The sequence below is a fragment of the Oryzias melastigma genome, linkage group LG14, assembly GCF_002922805.2.
Source record: "Oryzias melastigma strain HK-1 linkage group LG14, ASM292280v2, whole genome shotgun sequence".
Lineage (NCBI taxonomy): Eukaryota > Metazoa > Chordata > Actinopteri > Beloniformes > Adrianichthyidae > Oryzias > Oryzias melastigma.
In genome coordinates, this window is record NC_050525.1 from 28,554,817 (window position 1) to 28,577,505 (window position 22,689).

The window sequence follows — 22,689 nt, forward strand, 5'->3', positions numbered from 1 at the left end:
ATGAAACAGCCTCAGCATCTGCTGTCAAATATGTTTACCCAAAAATCTAAAATAGTAAGAACTGGTAAGAACAAAAGTTTTAGATCATTTCAAGGCTATTCGTACGAAAGGTGCAGCGGGACTCAAACAGATCAAAGGTGTCTACCAGGTAGAAGGAACGATTCCCCCAAACAGGTTAGCCTGGTTTCCCATTAGTCTTCCCACTGGACACATGTAACAGAAATCCAAGTCAGAGCTTTAGATATGTATTAAGTCTTCATCACATGCACCCGTACAGGGGTGGACCTACAGGTGCGGCGGGGTGTCGGGTTGTCTGGGTCATAGAGCGGAGCGGCTGGTGTGTCTTGCAGTTTTGAGGCTCGTACGGTCACTTCAAGGAACGTCATGAAAATGGAACGTACCATTGTCGTGCATGTGGTTACAGCAGTGAGAGTATTCGTAAGGATGATGGAAGTTACACAGATTTATGATGTACAGATGATGCTGTCATACAATGGCCTTACGCCACTCTCTAGTCCATGGGTGCCCAAAGTGGGGCCGCCAAAGGTTAACTTTTATCCTACCAAGTCTTGGCTGTAGAAGTCGCAGAGTGTTTAGTTAAAACCCCAAACCCGTTTCCCTTTGGATCTATGGCACATGTGTGAAAGTCAAGGCCCAATTCTATCCGGCCCTCCAGATCATTTTAGTTATTAATGACCCGATGTTATCAAGTATTTCTTACATGTATCATTTTGACAAAATATATTTCTATTGAGAGTAAAATATTGAAAGTTATTCAAGGTTTAAGTTGATTTATTCTGGAATAATATTCATGCATGTTTTTATAATACATAGTTACATTAAGTTATGGTTTTAATGTTTTAAAATTGGCATTCTGCTAACTTTTTGGACTATTTTGGTATTTACTATTATTTTTTAGGCTATTTTGGAGTTTAGCTCATATTTAAACTACAAGTTAGCTGTTTTGGCTAACTTAGGGTTTTTTTCCCATTTTTTTAAGTTGTTTTGAAGTTTAGCTATTTTTTTCAGCTACATGCTAGCTGTTTATGCTAACCTGTTTTTTTTCTTTTAGGCCAATTTGGCATTTAGGTTAATTTTAGCTGGCTATCAGCTTCAGCGTTTTTAGCTATCAGCTTCAGCGTTTTCAGCCATCAGCTTCAGCGTTTTCAGCTGTCAATTTCAATTAGAAATTCCCATGATCCTTCACGGTCACTTCCGATGCTTTTAGCACCTTTTTCAGCTGGCCAAGTTGGAGCGACAACGGCAAATGGATAAAGTCCAAAGACCAGCTCCACGTCTCTCATTAGCTTCCCAGTTTGCTGTTTTCATATTCAATATTCTTTGATTGCTGCTTTTATTTCATGACATGCAAAAAATATTGTAATTGGCCCGCGGACCGAGATTCCATTTAGATTTTGGCCCTTTGAGCATAAGAATTTGGGCGCCCCTACTCTAGTCAGTGGTAAGTAGAGGTGTGAAACTTGAGGCACCTCATGATTCCATTTCATCACAATTCAGGAGGCAACAATTCAATTATGAAACAATTATCAATGCATCACAGTTTTTTTTTTTTTTTTTTTTACTCACGTAACTTTTTCTTTAACTCACGTAAAACTAAAAAAAAACTAGTGTCTAGCTAGCTGCACATTGTGATTTGCAAATTTATTGTGGTCCCAACATAATTAATTTTTGGTGTGACAAAACTTATGTTACGTGACTTTTATCCAATCGACTCTGAAGCCAAAATGCTTCTAAATGATCACTTAAAGTGAAGTCTGGGATCACGAGATCTGGAGGGTCAACCATGTTTGTGTGCTCTTCAAAAATGTCAGAGTGAAAAACGCTTCACATTTAGTTCCACTTTTTACTTTAAATCATATCAATTTTTTGATTATTTAAAATTCATAAAACAATTCATAATCGTTTATAGATCATAACCGATGCATTCGATAATAGATTTTTTTTCCCCACCACTAGTTGAGTTGATGCCTTTCAGCCCAGGTCTTCCTTGAAAAGAGATCTAATCTATTGGGATTTCCTGGTAAAATAAAGGTTAAATAAATAAAATTCAAAAAAGTTGTAAGGTGTGAGTATTGGCTCCTTAATGACAGCATCATTGTGTCTATAGGACGCTCACATAAACTTCTAATATTCTCTTTTCCAACAGTCAGAATGCACTCAAGGAGCACGCCGCTCATCACGTGAACAGGACTAACGGGTTCCGCAGTGCCCAGAAGAGGGGAGGTAAAAACAAAAAAAAGTTAAAAATGTACAACACGCCTGCATCTCACTTTCTTCACCTTTACATGTTGTGTAAGTGTTCACTATAACCTGTCGCCCCCAGAACACCTGTGGGAGTAAATGTGCACAAACATTTTCACTGAGATATCTCTGACCTCAATAATTCGTCTGCGTGTCTCCGGGTCTAAAAACTAGATCACTTCATATGTTGAACAAGTGTACTCGTGCTGTTACAAACGATTATTTAATAGTCGACTAATAAACGATTATTTTTTCTGATTAGTCGACCAATAGGGTCATGTGCAAACTGGATGTAAAGCACACATCTAAACCATCATTAGCTTTAACTAAAGGCTAGATATATAGCATTACCTGTGATAATGATGCTAGTGTGAATGCTGTAAGCTGAATTTGGATGGAGCTGGTGCTGATAGCTGAAGATGCTGAAATTGATAGCCGAAATCACTGAAGCTAACAGCTGAAAACGCTAAAGCTGTTAGCCAGCTAAAATATTAGTTAAATGCGAAATTAGCCTAAAAAACTGAAAAAAGCCCAAGTTAGCCAAAACGGTTAGCATGTAGCTGAAATGTTAGCTAAGCTTCAAAACAGCCTAAAAAAACTGAAAAAAAATCCTAAATTATCCAAAACAGCTAGCGTGTAGCTTAACTATTAGCTAAACTCTAAATTAGCCAAAATAATCATAATAAATGTCAAAGTAGTCCAAAAAGCTAGCAGAACGCCATTATAACTTTCACCTTTACTACACTCTGACTCCATATAATATAAAGTGACGAATAATCGACTATTTTAATAGTCAATTATTCGAAAAATCATGGCAGCCCTAAATTATACTTTTTCAATATATTTTAATACTTGCTTATGTCGTGATCTGCATTTCTGTGATCAAAATGTTGGATTTTGATGAATATTGTTGATAAAAGTTTTGAATGAACACATCAAGTTACGTGTTTTGGAATGTAGAATTGCGACATTACAAATCACATAAAACAGACAGTACAATTACTGTTTATTTTATATCTACTAGTAAATGTTTTAAAAAGGACTCTAATAGTACTCTAATAGACATCTAAGGATTAGACGGTTACAGGTAGATGTGTAGGAGATCTAATATGCAGATATCTTTCAGAATACTATTGGTAGACCTCTAACAGAGAAACAGAGTTAGTATCCAGTACACATCTACAATAGACATTATTATCTAATAGACATCTTGTGCCCGTTGGGTTTGAGACCCTTGTTTTTCTACAATTATTCGTAGTTTTAGTATTAAATGTGCGATTAAAGCAGATCAAACTGACGTTACTTTCTGTGACTTTTAACACAAAACAACAGTTTCTTATTCCATTAAGATTGCTGTGCTGATCTGTCGTACCAAAGAAGATGTGACTGATGTCTGTCCCACGGTAAAATATCTCAGTCGCGTTATTAATGACAAAATGATGGATGACGATGACACGCGCAGACAACGCCGTCTATCATTTGCTAACACTTCTGCACGTAGATGTTATTCATGTTCTGATACGATTAATATTCTTTTAATTAAAATCTTACAGCTCAGCTCTGAATACGACACACCTGTGGACTAACTGCAGATCATCTAGCATGCAGAGGCTGCAGGTGGCATTAAGGATGATCCCCTCAGAATTTGATTAAAAAGAGCGCGGTGGCGCAGCGCGGGTGAGGTGTTTGTTGGTGTTAGCTCACAAGTTCTTTAAAAGTCCTACTCTGATCATCTTCTGATCTGCTTTCACAGCAGTGGTCTTTTAATGAGGAAGATGCTGTTTTTACACAAAATTTAAAAATCTGTCGTTCTCTAGGACATAGTTTCTGCAGAGCGGCACCTCTGAGTTGTGGGCGGGACTGAAGGCACAAAGTAAGCCCGCCCTCATTTCACATCATCCCTTTGTTTTCACTCTCTCCCACTAGCTTACAGCGCCTCACACCCCAACTTAACATTCATTTACAGTGCAACAAAAATGGCGAGCGATATTGGACAGTTTTGAAGGAAACTGAAGGATGAAGAAAGCCGAGACGTACATGGATCTAGTCTGGTCAATTATTCGCTGTTTTTTTATTTTATCTCAAAAGTACTGCCATTGTCTTTGATACACATGTGTAGTAGTGCTAATCCAGTCAGTAGTGATGTCACAGGAAGTTCTAGGAAGACTCTGCTACCATAGCAACACGCCAACGGAGCTTGAAAGTGGGAAACGACAAAAGTGTCCAGTGCGATATCTGCAACTTGAGTTCCATGGCAGCACTACAGCGATCACGTTGTGACCGAGTATGAAAACGCTGTAGGATTGTCGTCCAGGTAAGCTAAGCTAACATTAGCGCTAACTTATTAGTCGAATGTTTTCTGTGCATTCCTGCAGCCTCGACCCCATCGGAGTGAAATATCTCTGCTGAGGGAACATCTGCTCTCTAAAGAGATCAAGTCTTTCTGCAGACATGTTAACTTTCCTACAAGCAAAAGAATCGCACAGTTTGGATTTAGTTAGCATATAGCTTCAACACTTCATGTTTAAAGTTAATGATGGTTAACATGTGTTTTACATGCAGTTTACACATTATCCAATTAGTCGATTAATAAAAAAAATTAATCTGTGATATTAAAATAACCATTAGTGGAAGCCCTAATCTACAAGTGGATTCATCGGAATGGAGCGGAGCAGGAAGCCATATGTGCGTCACACCTACAAGCTTTTTCAAACAGCATCTTCTCCGAATGTGCAACGATTTGAATAAAGAAATACTCAGAAATCCTATTTTAAGCTTCTGAGTGAGTCTGGAGAATGAAATTGTTTTAACGTAATATCAGGCACAGAACTCCTCAATTTGAATGTAGCGGTGAGTTTTTGCGTTTATAATCTGTATTTTAGTTCTTCTGTATGTATAATGTCTTTTTTTGTGGTGTGAACATTTGGAATTCAAGTCTGCAACCAAAATCTAATAAAATATTCCGTTAAAGAATGTGTGGCGTCCAATTTAATATCATTAATGATGTATTTTGACTTGAGAAATTCCAATTTGAGGCTTTTCCTGGTTCTGTCAGATCTCTGTGAAACTGAGTCAGAACCGTCAAATATTGGACCAGATTTAAGTTTAAAAACATCTAAATCCAGGAATGTTTGAGGAACTGGATCATGGAGCCGCTGAAACCTGGGAAACCCCCAGAAGAAGATGTGAGGAACTCCTGCTCCCCTTCAGGACAGCAGGCTTGTTTTACCTCCAAACTAAAGAGACTTTTTTTTCTTTTCTTTTTCTGGAAGTGATTCCCAGTCTGTGGAAAACTTTTTCCCGGCGTTTGGAAGCTGCTAACCCGTCCCTGCTCTCTCAGCCGGCTGTCTTTGTTGTCCTAGCCGGACAACCTTCACTGATCGGGGGCAGATTTCCCAGCAGACAGCTGCTGCTTTCCTGTCAGAATCCATCCACGAGCTCGCGCTCCAGCCGCGAGGCGACACAAAAGACGGGATTAAAACCGGGAAAGTGGGAACTAACAACACCCTGGGACTGGTTACAAGCAGCCAAACTAACCCCTTCTAGCTAATTAGCTAACGGTAGCATCATAACATTAAGACAGCCGACGAGCTAGCTTTAAATTAGCCGCGTGGCTAACTAGCGCTAGCACTTTTCCTTTCATCTCCTCCGCAGAAATGGTTGTAATCTGCTAATTTCTGGATGTTCGTCCACACAAAGACACTCTCCCGACAAAAGCACGGCGCACACACGCTCCGACACGCACGGAAAACGCACCGAAATCTCACCTCAATTAACGGTTAAATAGCCTTGTTGCTGCTGTCAATCCCGGAATATTCCCCGATTTTAATCCATCAGAAACGATTCCCGTCCGCTGAAAAACGCCCTAATCCGGATCATCGCGACTCCGACGGCGCCTTCGGTTTCCTCGGATTTCCCGAGTTTATTCCTGTTTTCCCTTTTTGCAGAGCAGGGTGTCCCTTTCTTCTTTTCTTTGTTCTGTAATCCAGTAAAATTGAAACTCATTCGCCTTCTGCTAATCCCAGCCCAACTCAACACCGGCATCCATTGGCTGCGATTTACATACAGGATTAACGGAGGAATCTGGAAAAAAGGAAAACCGTCCTGGGAACTGAATTTTAATGAGGGAAGAATATTCCCAGATAGTTTTATATACCAATATTTAAGTTTTAATAAAAGATTAGGATTATTTTTGAACAGTGTCACATCTGACTGCAACATCTGGAAAGGCCATTTATATTTAATCCAGATTATTATTTTGGATAAATGGATCCATAAAAACAGCAATGAATAAAAAAAGTAATTAAAAATCATACTTAAAGTCATGAGAAAATGGAATAAAAATAATCTGACAAAGAAATAATCTGATATGTAATAAAGTACAAGTTTAATCTGGAGTGTCTTTAAAAATCAGGATAATATTCATGAGGAAAAATAAAATAAAAAAATATCCTGAAAATAAATTTAATAAAATAAAGAAAGTTTTCTGTAAAATAAAATAAATGATCTGAAAAATAATTTCACAAGGGCTAAAGTTCATATGAATATACAATAAAAAACAATCCAATTTGTAATAAAATAAAGATATAAACTGAAATGTATTTAAAATCAGGCGAATATTCAAATAAAATAAAAATTATAACAAAGAAATAACCGATAATTTGTTTTAATAAAGTTTGTGGTAAAATGAAGGAAATAATCTGAAAGTAATTTAAATGGGCTAAAATTAATAAGAATATGAAATGAAGGAATAATCTGATTAAATATATATATATGCAATGCAATTTCATATGGTTTAAATTTCAAAGAAAAAAATAATCTAATATGTATTTTTCTGTTGGTTAAAGTTAAAGGGAAAAGAAAAAAATAATCTAAAATGTAATTTAAAATTTGACTCAAATTTATGAGAAAACAATAAATAAAGTAAAATAAAGAAAATAAAGAAATAATTTGAAATAAGTTTTTAATATCAGGCTAAAGTTCATGGAAAAATAAATTACAAAACTTGTTTTCTATTGGCTAAAGTTTATGGGGAAAATAAAGAAATAGTCTGAAGTCTAATTTTCAAATTGGGCTAAAAATCTAAAGAAAGTTAAAAAAAGAAAGAGTTTTACAATTAAATAATCAGAAATATGTTTTAATATCAGGCTAATGTTCATGGAAAAATAAAATAAAAAATATTAATTTGTTTTCTTTCGGCTAAAGTTTATGAGAAAAAAAAGGAAATAATCTGATATGTAATTTTAAAAAAATTGTGAGAAAATAAAATGAAATAATTAGAGGAAATATCACAATGGAATAATCTGAAATATGCTGTGATATCAGGCTAAAATTCATGGAAAAAACTAAATAATCAGAAATTTATTTTAATATGGGTTAAAGCTCAGAGGAATATACAATAAAGACAATGTGATAAAAAAAACTGGAAATGTAATATAATATCAGGTTAATATCATGGAAAAATAAAAAATGATCAGATTTTTCTTTTATGGTCTAAAGTTTATGAGAAATCATCTGAAATATAATTGGGCTAAAAAAGCGAGAAAAGCAAAATAATCTGACAAAGAAATAATCTGAAAGCTGCTTTGATATCAAGCTAAAGTTAATGGGAAAATAGAATAAATAAATCACCTGAAACAAATTTATATGAGTTAAAGTTCCTAAAAATAATGATATATTTTTTTAATGGACTCATGGTAAAAATAAAATTGAAAAAAATATATTCTGGATGATTTTGAGGGATTAACTTTATAACTTAAGCTGCAGAACAAGAATCAGACTTCCTCACAGCAGCAGTACTCTGTCCTCCAAGAAGCAAAAATGGTTTATATCTGAATTTTTACACCATCTTCCTCTGAACATCAACACTTTGGGTTAAAAAAATCCAGAGATCGGTTAGGTTTTAGAGGGAAATGCCACAAAGAACCCAGATCTGTGGAGTCTCAGGATCAAACCCGCTCAGCCACACGGTTAATGTTTAATGATGGACTCCAGCGGTTTGACCTCCAGCTGGAGCGTCGGTGTTTACGGAGTTCTCGCTGGTCGTTGAACCTCGTGTGTGGCGTCCTCTGAGCAAACAGACCTTCAGGTGGAAGCCTCAATAAACGCTGGGATTCTAACCCTTTTATTCATCTGGAGGAGAATTATTAGAATGTAGTTTGTGTAAATGTAGAGTAAAATAGTGCTGCGTGGTCACAACTCTTTCATATAAAAGCTTTAATGACTGAAAGGATTACAGTGTTTCTCCATCATCACACCGTTTGTTGGCGGTTCCTCTTCCTGGTTCCTCCCGTCGGTTCTGGATGCTTTCAGGGTTTTTTGCTTGTTTTTAATGAATCAAATAAAAACCTTTCCATTCCCGGCGGCAGCAGGACGAAACGGAAAAATCCAAGAGTTTTCATGAGTTTTATGCAGACATACAGCGGATTGTAGAAAGGGAGTAATAAATAAACCAAAGGAAGCCGCGGTGTTGTGGAGCCAGCTGTTGGGGTTCCGGACCGGGATGCAGAGCGGGTTCCTAACTACGATAAAGCATCAAAGGTTTTCAGCAGGTGTACCGATAATATCTCTCCACGTCCCTTTTTTATATTACTTTCAGCGATCTTCCAACAGCTCGTCGTTTGATCCAGAGGTTTTGGTTTGAAGTGGAAACGTCGTCGCCTCCGTCGGTCTGGATCCGGATCCTCCGGCCTCCGTCAGCGCTGTCCCTGAACACGGAGCAGAACGGTTAGGAATGAAGCGACGGCCAACTCAGAGGAGCACAGAGAGGAGATACCGACGTCTTCTGAGTCCTGGTGGTGAATCCCGTTGGCAGAGTTCGCTCCGTGGACCTAAAATAATGAAAAACAAATGGGAATGTCAGCGTGGACCTAAACCAGGAGTGTCGAACTCAATCGCAGGAGGGGCCAGAATCCAAAAGACACTCGAGGTCGAACAGGATAAACATTTATTGAACACTCTAAAACTGCATTTTTAAAACTTTAATACTCTAACTTTTTAACATGATTATGAACTACATATATAACATTACCTGTGATAATGCTAGCGTGAAAGCTGTAAGCTGAATTTAGCCGCTGAAGATGCTGAAATTGTTAGCTCAAAAAAACTGAAGATGATAGACGAAATCAATAAAACTAATAGTTGAAAATGCTGAAGCTGATAGCCAGCTAAAATATTAGCTAAATGCTAAATAAAAAATACCTAAAATCCAAAACAGCCTAAAAATCTTAATCAAAAAGCCTAAATTAGCCAAAACAGCTAGCATGTAGCTGAAATATTAGCCTAACTTCAAAACAGGAATAACATTGGGCCATTACTAACAATGAAATGCAATGATCTGGAGGGCCGGATCCGGCCCCCGGGCCTCGACTTTGACACATTTGATCTAAGCTTTGTACGGATGTTTAAGTGACAACAGAAAATGTATGAAAGATCCTTTGAAGAAGATTTAAATGACAAAAAAATTAATATAGTTTATCAGCAGTTTGTGCGATTGTGCATCAAATAGACGAATGGTTCTGCTGTGGTTTTGGGGTCAAATTGACCCTTTTATGCAAGTAAATAAAAGTCTGGCCAAAATTCCTAAAGTTTCACCAACTCTTGTATTCTTCGGATCTTTTGTCAAAGCATTTCTAGTCGTCTTTTATTCACGATTCTGCCGTTTATAGACAAAATCTAAAATCTTGTGTTGTTTTTTTAGGTCATAGTTTCTGCAGAGCGGCAGGAAATTCACCTCTAAGTTGTTTGTGAGAAGTAACCCCACCCCCCCTTCCCTTCTCTGTAGCTGAGAGTTCTCTGTTTACACTCTCTCCCACTAGCTTACAGCCTCCAGCCTAACATTAGCGGAGCTGTCCAGACAGTTTGGATCACGATCTCAGCTCAAACGAGGAAAAACAAGGACGTATTTTCTACCATCTTTTTAAAATGTTGCTGCTTCGGATTCACAACAATTTGAATAAAGAAATACTCAGAAATCAGCAAGCGCAACAAACCACAAAATTATAGTAATAACGACATCAGGCTGTGTGATATCACAGAAGGTAATGGTGATAAACAAACACATGCAAAAACTCTTTCATGGCAGCTTAAAGTACTTAAAGTCCCCATGAAAATGTTTTAATTTAAAAAAACATTCCCAGTAGTGTTTAAATGATAATTACAGAGTTTTTAACCAAAATCCCACAACCTGAATGTAATAAAAGGTCATTTTTCAAGTCGATCTGAAGAATCTGTTTCCAAATTCTCCTCTGAGGGGGCGTGGCTTTTGGAGCTCCGCCCCTAATCCCCCTGTCTGATTATGATAGCTGTGTGTCTCACCAGCGTAAATCTTCACTGTTGCTACATAAAAATGTCCATCAATATCTTAGTTTTCCTTACATCATCATCTAAATGTTCTTCTCGTGTCGTCATGACACCAGAACACGTTAAAAACAGTTTTCATCAGATCGAGTCTTTAACTGCAGTTAAGTGGAATCCTGGTTTGGGTTTTACCGGGCTTTTATCCGGGCGTCGGCGCATGGCTTGGACCAGCTGGTCCACCTGCTGGTTGTGCTCCAAGGCGTTCCTCAGGGCGTCCTCGGTGTTGAGCAGCCGCTGCCGCAGGCGGTTCACCTCAGAGTCCAGAGCCATCGGATCCAGCATGGAGTGGCGCCGGTGATCCGGCGAGGCCCGCTCTCGACCCTGAAAGTAAAAATAACACAGAAAAACATTTCAGGTGCCAAACTTTCACTCAGACGACGAGGAAAATAAAGTTTTCCACGTCCGGGTTCAGCCAAATCTTCAGATTAGGTTCCACATTACAAACTATTTGATCATGCAAAGGTTTATAACCTTATATTAGCTTTTATTTAAGTCAGAACAGAGGAGGATTTTCATCTGATTAAGAGCTAAGATTTAGAAAAAAGGAAATTATCATTAAAATTAGTGAAAATCATTTCTGTCAATAGAAAAACTTCATTTAAGACTAAAAAAAATTGTTATTTTTGATCCAATTTAAAGATTTTATTGTTGTTGTTTAGACCCGCTTTCATTATTATTTTGGAAACAAACATGTAGATTGATGTTCTAAAATTAGCAGTACTTTTAGGTTTATGGGGGTTTATCAAGATAGTGGAATATTCTTATTTTGCTCCCATTTTGTTCTAAAATGAGTCATTTCCACTTATTACAGTAGTTTTTGTCACTGTAATCAAAATGAACCACAATTAGATGCATAAAAACTCAAAAACACAAACCTTTTGCTAAGTACTAGCAAAAAAATACTTATTATTGGACTGTAGGAGATTCTATTTGAAGTCATTCTATCTTTAACTTTATTTAAATTATTTATAAATCTAACAGAATTTTAGCTTTTTTCCCCACATGTTTCTAGATTTTTATATCTTATTTCAGATTTCTTCTTAAGTAAAAATGACTATTTTACTACTTTCCAGTAATTTTCTTCTTGAGATTAGTGTGTTTTTTCCTTTCTAATTTTAGGCTCTTTTTGCTTTAACCATCAATAAAAAAAGAACAGTTTAAAATAGTTTTTCTTAAAGTCATTTTTAAGCATCAAATTCCCACCAGGAAGTTCTTTAAAGTTCATCAGGATGTTTGGAAAACGTCTTCCTGAATCAGAACTTTATCATCTTGAATAAATGGAAGTGAGCCTCTTTGTGGTTCAGTTTGACAGATTTAAACTCAATAAAATCAATGTTTATGGTTTCATAAAGTCAAACTAGAAACACTTCAAATGTAATCCAGGAAATAAAACATTCCACTGTTTAGTTTTTAGGGTTTAGATCCAGTTTCTGTGCTGTGATGATGAGGAGTCCTGAAACTACATTTCCCATGAGCCCCCATGAGCCTCCATGAGTTCCATGGTTGCCCTCACCAGAACCAGCAGCTTTTCTCTCAGAGTCTTGATGTCGTCCTGAAGTTTCTGCTCCTTGATCTTCCACTCGGCTTTGTGCACCTCCCTGTTCAGGTCTTTCTCCATGTCGCGCGAGTGCCGATGCGACTCCAGGAGCAAAACCCGGAGTTCGTTCAGGCTCCTGAGGATGGAAAGGAGACGGAAAGCAGCAGAAAGTCAACTTTTATTGATGACTGCTTCACCAATGGACACCTCACTTCCTGTTCAGAATAAGAGCAGGAGGTAGTGGTGGGCGTATCAATCGAGTATCGACAGTATCGATACTTTCCTTGGAGTTTTTCTCTCAGCTTGAATTTACCTACAGAGTTCATGCGAGCGCAGCGTCTTTCTGTCTGCAGTGTTGCCAGATTGGGCAAAAATCAGCCCAATTTGAGTAAAAACCACCTAATCTGGCAACATTATCTGTCCTCTCCTCACCTTTGTATTTTTATTCACGACATTGTTTCTTTTTTGTCTTACTTTTTGCACTAGTGATTTAATTTTTTTTTAGTATGTTTTAAAATAAAAGCAGTAATAAAATATCAATCACTAGTGCAAAAAGTATAAACAAAAATTATTTTGCAGCTTTTTAAGTTCCTCAAACTAAATATTGAATCATAAAAAGTTGAGCTTTTGTGGACAAATACAAACACAGAAAATTTAACTTTAAATCTTAATGTATAAAAACTTGAACCGTATTTTAAGACAATAAAATAATAATTCTTCCACCGCCGTGCCTGTCAGCTGAATCCTCATCTTGATCCAGAATTTTGTATTTTCTGATTCAAATGCAGCAACAGAAATTGAAATCATGACTTTAGAGTCCAGTTTAGTGTTCTGTAGAATCCTCCTGAGGCTCGTAGAGTCTGAGATGCTGCTGGATTGTTTTTGAGGGTTTGAGGTCGGATCATTTTCTGGATGTTTGTCGGCTTATAAAGGATATTTTTGGATGTAGAATGAATATTTAGTTTGGGTTTAACAGACCATTTTTATAAACATAACCTTAAAATTAATTTATTCAAGAACCTTATGAATATTTTCTTAATGAGTTCTGTTTTCATAAAGTTCTTTCCACGTCAGTGAGAGCAGAAAAAACAGATTTACTTCTCTTTCTTCAGCAGCTCCTGGCTGATGCTGACCAGCTGCCCAGAGGCATCATGGGACTTCTTGGTCATGGACTCCAGCTCCGCCTCCACGCGCAGCTTCTCCTTGGCCAGCGCTTCGGTCTTCTTCTCTCCCAGTCGAACTTTTCCTTCCAGAGCTAACAACAACGGAGGGAAACACGTCGTTCAGATCTATCAGTTTGAGAAACGTTTCTTTAAAGACCCAAAATGAACTTTTTCTGTCTGTTGACATCTGTAAATGGGGCTTTAAAAGTGCTGTCTGTTGGTCATTGCCACAGTTTTGACAAATTTAAATAAAACTGTTTAAATCTTCATAATAGTCAAAACTCGCCTGTGTGCTGCCCCCTACAGGTTGAGTTGAGGTATTACAGTTGGATTGTTCAAACCATGTAAGTTTCAAAAGTCTGACGTCATCATCTGCAGCTCCAGTAATGATAACAGTCCAGCCCCAAGCCCCGCCCCTCTGACGGGATCTTCACATTTCGGCAGTGGGTGGAGTCAGCCTCCAACTTCCCTGTTTGGTTACCCTTTAAATTCACAGCAGAAGCTGAAGTCGCTTTCATGTTTCTTCAGTGATTCAGCTTCAAAAATGAGGAAGTCTTCAGTTCTCTTGAGCGTAGACAGGGAGGGATGAAATCCTCCCAACAAAACTCTTCTGGCTGTCGGTACGAGTCCCTGGCTGCAGCTCAGACGTTCGCCGCGAGGGAATCGAACACGGAGGATAAAAGGTCCGCTGAGCTGCAGATCCAGTTTGGATGTCAGGGAAGGACTTCATGTTTTTAGCTTGCAGAGGAGCCACAGCAACGTGTTTCTGATCATTTGTGAGGAGCATTTCCGTCTTAATCGTTGATCTCCTCTCCCAGAAAACTCTGAAACGCCCTGGAAACCAGCCACCGAGTCAAAGAAGATCTGAGGAGAGATGTCCTTCACTAACGAAGCTCCAACTGAATCCTTAGACTTTTTTGATCCTCAACCTGAAGCTGGGAAGAGATATCCAGAACAGAACAAATATCCACCTGAAGCTGATCTTCTACTCTGTTCTCTGATAGAGAATTTATCAGATTCTTCTGGGATTTTGTCAAACTTCAACCTCTTTTCAAACTTTGCCATTTATCTTTTGACTTTTGCTTATTAAGTTTTTAATTTGATCATTTTAAATAAATAAGTAGCATCTGATCCTCTTCTGAGCAGCATCTGAACGGTTTGGATCTATGTTAAAGATAAAGAGTTCAGAGAGGAACATCACCTCCAATCTGGGATTTGAGGGCTTCAACCTGAGAAGTCAGAGTAGAAACTTCTTTTTCTCTTTTCAGCAGCTTCTCTGTCGTCTCTGTGGACAAACAAAAACAACAACAACATCAGTCAGACTGACGGCGTTTGCTTCAGCATCACAGAGTCTTTCAGATCCTCCTCAGCTTCAGTGAAGCTTCGAGGCTTCAGTCGTCTTCACAGCAGATGAAGCTGCAGGTCTGAGCGGATCATGACTCAGCAGAAAATTGGACACAATGCACAAATAAACTGAAATTAGTCTTTTTTTTGGAGGAAGTGAAGCCTTTTTAAAAGGCAAACGATGAATCAGAAAGTATTTATTGACTCAAAACACAGAAAAAAATACATTTTACAGCAGCAGAGCAAAAGTCTGAATAGAAACAGACATTTACTTAGGATTTTTTAGTGACAAATGTATCTTAAATTAACAGAAAATACACCTAAATATAAATGTTCTACTTTTTATTTGGTCTTTACTTTGCAGAAAACACCAGGTCAAATTTGACCGACATTTAAAATATATATATATCTTTTATTTTTTTTGCTGCTTTTTTTTGCTGCTTCACAAAAAGAAAAAATATCAAATTAAAATCAATTAACTTTAAAATCCCAGAAAAAAAATCTACAAAAAACGGAATCTTCAGAAAGTAAAAAGACTTTTTTTTTTAGGAAAAATGTTTTATTTTCCGTCTTCAAAGTAAAATAATAAAATTTTCTTTAAATAAGAATTCCTGGTAACACAATCTTTCTTGTCCTATTTTTTGCTTATTTAAAGAAAATTATCTCTACAGTTTTAGCAGTATGGATTATCCAGGATTAAAAGGGCAGAAAATCACAAATTATTTAAAGAGAAAATAAATTCTACTGATTTAATAGTCAATTTTTTTCACTTAAACCCAAAATAAAAACATCTTGTATTCTTTATTTTGACTTGTTTTGAGAAGAACTGTTTATTCCAGAGTTGTTGTCACAGTAAAGTATATTTTCTACATTTATTTCCATCCAAATCTCACAGAAACTTCTGAAAACACTAAAAGAACTGTTAAGTTTTGCTAATTTTGCTAAATTTAAAAAGATCTTTTCTGTTATAGATGGCGATTTTCTTCATGTCTGAGCTTTAGGTTTACTCTCCAAATTCTAAACCGGATCATGAAGTTTGATGCTTCTGGTTTAAGAAGTTCTTTTGAAAGTTTGGATGTTTTAGATGTTTTAAAGGATTGACTCTCCAAACTGACGTGGTTTAGAACAGGAGTCTGCATCCTTTGACACTAGAAGAACCATTTGGTCCCAGTCTCCTCCTGAGCTGTGAAATCACACTTCAGAATTTGTAAAAATACAATAAAAAAAAAAAAAGTCAAATTCAGCTTTTAAATATTTACTATATTTGAATTCTAACAGTCCTCTGACAGCCTAACACACAAATTCCTTTCAAAATAAAATACATCCTGTGTCAATATCTACCAAAGCTATTATTTTTTTCCAAACATTTACATTTTTCTTGAAGCCAAAGAGCTACACCAAAGGAGCCACGTGAGGTTGCAGACTCCTGGTTCAGGATAGGAGGAGACGTAAATGTACCTTCGATGTTCTGCTTCATCTTCATCTTCTCTGCTGAGATTTCGTTGTCCTCGATCACCTGTGAGGACACAGAGCGGTGAGGATGCAGGTGAGCTGCAGCAGCTGCACGCCGGCCGGCTGGCGGCGGACTCACGTTTGCATCGTGCGACGTGTAGCGGTCCGCCTGCGCAGCCTGCAGCTGGTTCGCCGTCACCCTCAGCTTCTCTTCCAGCCTCTGGATCTCTCCTCGGCTCTCCGCCTGAGCCTTCTGGAGGGCCTGGTAATCCGTCATCTTCTTCTCCGACAGCTCCAGCCGCTCGCGCAGATCCCCGGCGCTCCTGTCCTGCTCCGCCTGCAGCTGCTCCATCTCTGCCAGCCTCCTCTCCGCCTTCTGCAGCTTCTCTGCGGCGTCCGTCTCAGGCCTCCCCAGCTGGTCCCTGGCCTCCTGCAGGCGAGCGCCGAGGTCCTCGCGCTCCTTGATGAGGATGGCGGCTTCGATCTTGTGTTTGGCTTTCAGGTTCTCCACCTCCAGCTGGTGCTCCATCCTCAGGCCCTCCAGGGTGCTCCTCAGCTCCTGGGCGTTCTGCTCGGCGCCGTCTGGAGCGGCCGGACCGAGGCTCAGCGAGGCCTTCAGCTCCTCCAGGGACCTCTGGTGGTCGCTCACTAAGGTGTCAAACTTAGCCTGCAGAGGAAAGGAAGCAAACTGTGAGTCCCAAAAGAGATCAGATCTAGTCAGAAAACCCCCGACTGTCGCTGTGGGGTTTTAATAGGGGCGTGTCATAGCAACACGATACTCTTGATACAATTTATATGGCGATATATCCAAATCAATGGTTCACTTTTATAAATGTGTATGACGCATAAATAACTAATTAATTAAATATCTTCTTGTCGACATCTTAAATCAACATCATATGAAATATTGCGATATATTATATACATATATTACCAAATCCATTTTCCCTAGTTTTTAAGATAGCTTTAATGGTTTCTGTGTGACTTGAACATCATTTTATTAAACTATTGAAAATTTTTGTTTTAAAAAATTATTAAAATCCTGTAGAAACTTTAAGAACAAATTAAAGCTACAAGCTATGCCTTCAGCAGGCGTTGTGACCCCGCCCATTACCCACTTTTAACCACACCCTCATTGGCTGAGCAGCTTTTTTTCAACATGGCGGCTTTTCTGCTGGTTTTATCTCCATAGTAACCATTTTATTTTTTGGTCGCCTAAAGGTGACGAACAGGTCGATGTCATTCTTTTAAGAATCGGCAAAAGTAAATTTTGGAATTTCCTTAGCAACGGAGGTTTTTCAATAACCACGCCCACATTTCTAATATGATCATAATGTGTGTCATATTGTTTCGTCTGGCTTGAGTCAACGATTCATGCAATCAGTTTTTACAACATTCCATTAAAAAAATATGTGAGTAACAAGGAAACGTTTGCGAGCTCGCTTTGCAAGCGCCATTCAAAATCTATAATTCCAACATGATGCTCGAGGAGTTATGAGGTCAACACCGCTGGGAGGAGTTTGAATGAGCAGAAGGTACTTAAAGGGGATTTTTTGGAGAAATTCAAGTTGAAGGGCCTCTCCCGAGGTCAAAGGTCAACAAATCCTTGCTAGCGTTTTTTTTTAAGCTAGTGGCGTTTTGTGTAAAATTCTGTGAAGATCACTTAAGCAAAAGTTTTCTTTCCCCAAAAATGTGAAAATTGCCAAACTTATCACTTTGCCACAAAATGGCCACCAAGCTATAAGTCTTGTGGCCATCCCATAATATTTCCTAACTTCCTTTGTGTATCTCTGAGACGTGTGTTTTAGTTTTGTTAGTAGATTTTGACACATTTTTTAGCCCCATAAGACATTTTGGCCTCACATCATTTTTTTTCACAGTTTCACCCGCTGTGATGTCATCATTTTTGGGGGCGGGGACTACGCCCAAAATTAATTCTCACTGGGCACCAGGTGTACCTTCCAGCTGTCCATCATCTCCACGTTCTCCTTGGTGGCCTGCTGGACTCTCATCTTCATCTCACTGATCTCCAGGTTCTGTTTCTCCACGACGGCCTTCAGACTCTCCGCCTCCTGTCGGCTGGCCGCCAGCGCCGTGGCGTGCTCCTCTCCGCCCTGGCCGGGCTCCAGCTGGGCGTCGGCCCCGGCGGTCACGTGTCCGTCCTCGGTGCGCCGTCTGAGCTGCGCCTGCAGCTCCTGGATCTCAGCTCTCCGGAGGCCGAGCTCCTCCTCCAGCTGCATGATGCGACTCTGCTCCTCCACTGTGGTTTGCTGATGAGAGAAGAAGAAACATCAAAGAAGAACGGCGTCTGAATAAAGACAGAAACGAAGAGAAGGAGAAAGGAAAGAGAAGAAGACACGGAGATCCTTGCAGAGACTGGAGGCGTGCATTCAGTCGGGTAGATCCTTCAGATGTGGACAGCAACACATTGTCTGGTTCGTTACATCGTCACTGAAACAGATTTCTGATTCGTAGAAAAATGAGAACAAATATTCTAAACTCTGAAATCGGATTTTTGAACGGAGGAGATCAAATCTTTGAGCTTCTGGGGCAGCAACCACAATAAAATCTCAATTTGAATTTAAAAAGTCTGAATTTTATTTCAGATTCAATTCGTCTCCATTTATTGTCACTTTTTTGTTCCAAATCTGATTCTTTCTGACTGATCTGAAAAAATCAGTTTGAACCGAAAAAAAGGCAAAATTATGAATAAAACTGAATTGAATACTCTGCTGTACTGAAAAGTACAGCAGAGTAAATCATACAAGACAATAGTAGAGTAGGTAAAGAAGAAAGTACAGTAAATCAGACATGCCAAGAGTAAAGTAGAATAAAGTACACTAGAGTAGAGAAGAGTAAAGTAGACAAGACTAGTGTAGACTAGACAAAAACAGAATAGACAAGAACAGGGTAGACTGAACAAGAGTAGAGTAAAACAGACTAGACAAGAGGAGTAGAGAAGACTAGATTAGAGTAGAATAGACAAATATAGAACTTTAATTGATCCAACAACAGAGAAATTGATTATTTACCATGGCCTAAAAAAAACTAAAAAGCCAATTCCTTAATCCGGATTTAAAGTGTTAATAGATTAAAACTATTTTTTAATGGTTAGAATCTCACTGAAAACAGAAGAATTCTGGGAAAATGTTTCATCTGTTTTTCTAATGTTTCATTTCGGCCACTAGAGGGCAGCAGAGAAAATCAAATTCTGTTCCTCAAGGATGCTGAGACAAGTCTTAAGAGAGGAGCAAACAGGATCATTTATCACAACTCAAAACACTTTCAAAGTCAAAATGTTCATGAGAAGAGTTTTAAACTCATGATTTAAGTTTATGATGAAAGCTGATCCTTCAGGCTGTGAGACTGCGGCTCCATCACAGCTGAACTCGAGCTGAATCTGATCTGATCTGATCTGCACCCAGAAGAGAGAGTTTCATCCTCCGATGGTCTGAATCCCATCTGCAGTCAGATTGAGGTTTGGGGTTTCGCTGACTCAGCATCAGCAGATGGAGGCGAGTTTCCTGTGATTCTGCTACAAAGCCCCGCCCCCTGAATCAGCTGTTTTGAAGCATCATCTGCTTCCAGACGATCAATGTGTTGCTGCCCAAACAAGCAGAGAGGTGAGAGGAGCGCAGCCGTACGTCCGTCCAGCGACCGCTGACGGGTTAATCTGAACTACACTATCTAGGAGACTCGGAACCGCGTCCAGGACTCGACGGCGCCACACGCAGGACAGGAAGAGAAGCGAGTGTGTGAAAGGTGAAAGTCCTGGACGGCGTCTGAGGACAGATCAGCAGCGGATCAGAGTCAAACGAAGGTGGTTTTCTTCACCTTGAGCGTCTTACCCAACCGCGGGGATGCTGCGGCCGGACCGCGCCTGTCCTGTTGGCAGAAGGAGTCTGTGCGTTCAAGGATGCTGAACGCCGTTTTTATCACAAATCCAAACGTCTGGGGACAGTTTGACACCGTTTAACACTGTTTACCTTCAAAATGAATAGAAAAACTGTCTTTATTAATCTGTCATTTTTATGAAAAAAATTTATTTTGGTAAACTTTAAGTCCAATTTTGATCTTTCAGATCTTAAATCCAAAACTCCGCCAAAATAAAAGCCACAATTTTAGCTTAATAATCATTCAGCATTTTTTAACTTTGTTTTTAATTTTTTATGCAATAACTGAAATTATGTTATAAATAGTTTTTAATAGTTGTGTTTGGATGTTTTGAAGCTTCTTCCCTTTTTATTTCTTATTTGTTTTAACTGAAGCACATCTGAGCATCTATTGAAACCTTTTTATAATTAGAGTAAATTATCTTTTTTATTTTTTTGTGTTTAAAAAAACACCAAAAAAAAGTTCAAAGTTAAAAAAAAAGGTTTAGCTGACAGTTTTTGTCGAAGTCGACACCATAAGCTACTTTTTTTATGAGCGTCTCAGACATTTACCTTCGAAATCTCACATTTCTGCAAACATTTTATTCATTTCAATGACATAATTACGTTTATTATGAATTTTTTGATTATTTTTTCACTTATTTTGAAGTTTTATTATGATTTATTTGGAAGTTTTTTCACATTAATTTTTGTAATTCTGAAGTCTTTCAGGTTTCAGCATCTCTTTTTTTCTGCAAAATATTTTTTTCTGACATTTTCCAAACTCAGATTAAATTCTCTTCATAGTTTTAAAGTGAAATTTCTCATCTAAATTGAAATGAATGTTTTCTTCAGAATATAGGAGGAGAATTATTTTTTTCAACCATTTCTTTACCTAAAACTGTTGATTTTAGAGGATTCAGAGATCTTTTTTCTTGGAGTCTTTTCAAAGATTTGGGGCAGAAAAAACAGAAATACATCTGAAGTTCTCAAATCTGTCAAGATTATCTTGAAGTTTACACTTGGTGACTTTCATTAGAGCAAAAAAAGTTGTTTTTCACCAAACCAAAATTGCAAAAACATTTTTATCCGTCCAAAAATGTCATTTAGTTTAACTTTTGTGTATTTGGAGAAATAAGGATTTATCACCATAAATGTGAACTTTAGATGGAAATTACATTTTTTAAAGATTTTTTACAGTTTCAAAAGCTTCATTACAGATGATCTTGTGTTCCGGTCTGTTGGGAGTGTCGTCTGGATTCCTGTTTTCCCGAGCAAACGTGTCCCGAATCCCGAGACTCGACAGATCATTATTTTGTCTGAAGGATTTGAAGATCTGATCAAACCTGCAAGTTCTCTGCTCGTGGAGCTCCTATAGAATATTAGAGAATCACTGAGCTGCAGCTCCGCCTCCTTCACAATCCTCTATCAAAAAACCGGCTGTGGTGCTGAAACCGGACCACCGGGATGAAGCACCAACTTCTGGTGCTGATGTGAACCATAAGAAGAGTTTATCGATACCTCCAGGTCTCCTTTGGTGATGGATTCCTCCTCCACCCTGAACTGGAGGTCCTCCACTTTCCTGGAAAAACATCAGAAACGTTCATGTTGAATAGTTCAAATCAGGATCTGAGATTCTGGAGTTAAACATCAGGATCTGGAGAAATCTCAGGATTTTCCCTCAAAGTTTCACACATCAATCCGCCTTTCTGACTGACACGGGATGCTGTACAACAGTGGGCTGCCAGTCAAAGCAACAGGGGTTCAATTCCCAGACTGACAGACCACAATGAGCTGGAAGTTTCTGCTAAATCATCTGAAATGTCACCTTCTCTTTTTCATCTTTCATGAATGGAAAGTGTTGTGAGAGCATCAGTGGGGAGTGTAGCTCTCCATGCTTTTACTCTGAAAAGCTTTCCTCTGCTCAGCTACAAATGGATTTTTTAAATCTGCTGTTTGGCTCTCATAGACGTTAAAGTCGGTCACCTCTTCTCCTCCTCCAGCTGATTGGCCAGCTCCAGCTTCTCCTTCTGCGTTCCCGCCAGAACAGCTTTGATCTGCTCGTTCTCTGAGACGTACTGCCAACAGGAAGTAGAGACGTTTGCCGCATTTCCGTCGTCTAATCCCAAATTAAACTCTCTTCCGAAGACCTCCTCCTCCCCACCTGCATGTGCTGCGTCTTTAGCACGCTCAGCTCTTTCTCCACCTCGCAGATGTGGCTGGTCGCCTTGGCAACCTCGGCCCGCTCCAGGTCCCTCTCAGCCAGGAGCTGCTCGATGTGCTGCTGCTTCTCCTTCAGGGCTTCCTGGAGCGCCGTGGTGCCGGAAATCTTCCGGGCGTAGCGGGACGACGTCTCCGTCAGCTTCACACAAGCAAAAACAAACAATAAGAGCAGATTTTTTTAAAAAGACAAAGCAATTTAACCTAAATAATAGAAGGATTTTTGACATATTTTGCAGCGTTTAAAGAGAATAAAGTTTTGTTTTTTTGCTTTTATAAGATTTCTCTTTAACCCTTTAACACCTGAGGCGTCACCGGAAAACTTTAAAACCATAACTTTTTAACATGATTATGAACTAGATATACAGCATTACCTGCAATAATACTAGTGTGAATTCTGAAGCTGAATTTGGCCACTGAAGATGCTGAAATTGATAGCTAAAAACGCTGATGCTGATAGCTAGCTAAAAAATAGCTAAAT

The 22,689-nt window shown here is 38.7% G+C and overlaps 2 protein-coding genes across 6 annotated transcripts in view; both read right to left on the reverse strand.

The window, feature by feature from the left end:
* gtf2ird1 (GTF2I repeat domain containing 1) overlaps positions 1 to 6,787 on the reverse strand; it is a 41,121-nt gene extending 34,334 nt beyond the window's left edge. For all 3 annotated transcript variants that reach the window (XM_024263662.2, XM_024263655.2, XM_024263648.2), the window contains exon 1: positions 6,030 to 6,787. The gene's annotated coding sequence lies outside the window, so the exon portion shown is untranslated. The remainder of the gene's footprint in view (positions 1 to 6,029) is intronic.
* Positions 6,788 to 8,461: 1,674 nt separating this feature from the next.
* clip2 (CAP-GLY domain containing linker protein 2) overlaps positions 8,462 to 22,689 on the reverse strand; it is a 30,775-nt gene continuing 16,547 nt past the window's right edge. For 2 of the 3 annotated variants that reach the window (XM_036215225.1, XM_024266219.2), the window contains exons 6-18: positions 22,153 to 22,350; positions 21,975 to 22,066; positions 21,510 to 21,570; positions 19,951 to 20,001; positions 18,075 to 18,386; positions 16,256 to 16,783; positions 16,123 to 16,180; positions 14,522 to 14,605; positions 13,256 to 13,412; positions 12,134 to 12,293; positions 10,753 to 10,941; positions 9,042 to 9,092; positions 8,462 to 8,969 (exon numbers count right to left, since the gene is read on the reverse strand). In XM_036215225.1, coding sequence (XP_036071118.1) covers positions 8,958 to 8,969; positions 9,042 to 9,092; positions 10,753 to 10,941; positions 12,134 to 12,293; positions 13,256 to 13,412; positions 14,522 to 14,605; positions 16,123 to 16,180; positions 16,256 to 16,783; positions 18,075 to 18,386; positions 19,951 to 20,001; positions 21,510 to 21,570; positions 21,975 to 22,066; positions 22,153 to 22,350 — 1,953 coding nt within the window. In that variant the 3' untranslated portion in view covers positions 8,462 to 8,957. The remainder of the gene's footprint in view (positions 8,970 to 9,041; positions 9,093 to 10,752; positions 10,942 to 12,133; positions 12,294 to 13,255; positions 13,413 to 14,521; positions 14,606 to 16,122; positions 16,181 to 16,255; positions 16,784 to 18,074; positions 18,387 to 19,950; positions 20,002 to 21,509; positions 21,571 to 21,974; positions 22,067 to 22,152; positions 22,351 to 22,689) is intronic. The other variant, XM_024266220.2, reaches the window with a different exon arrangement.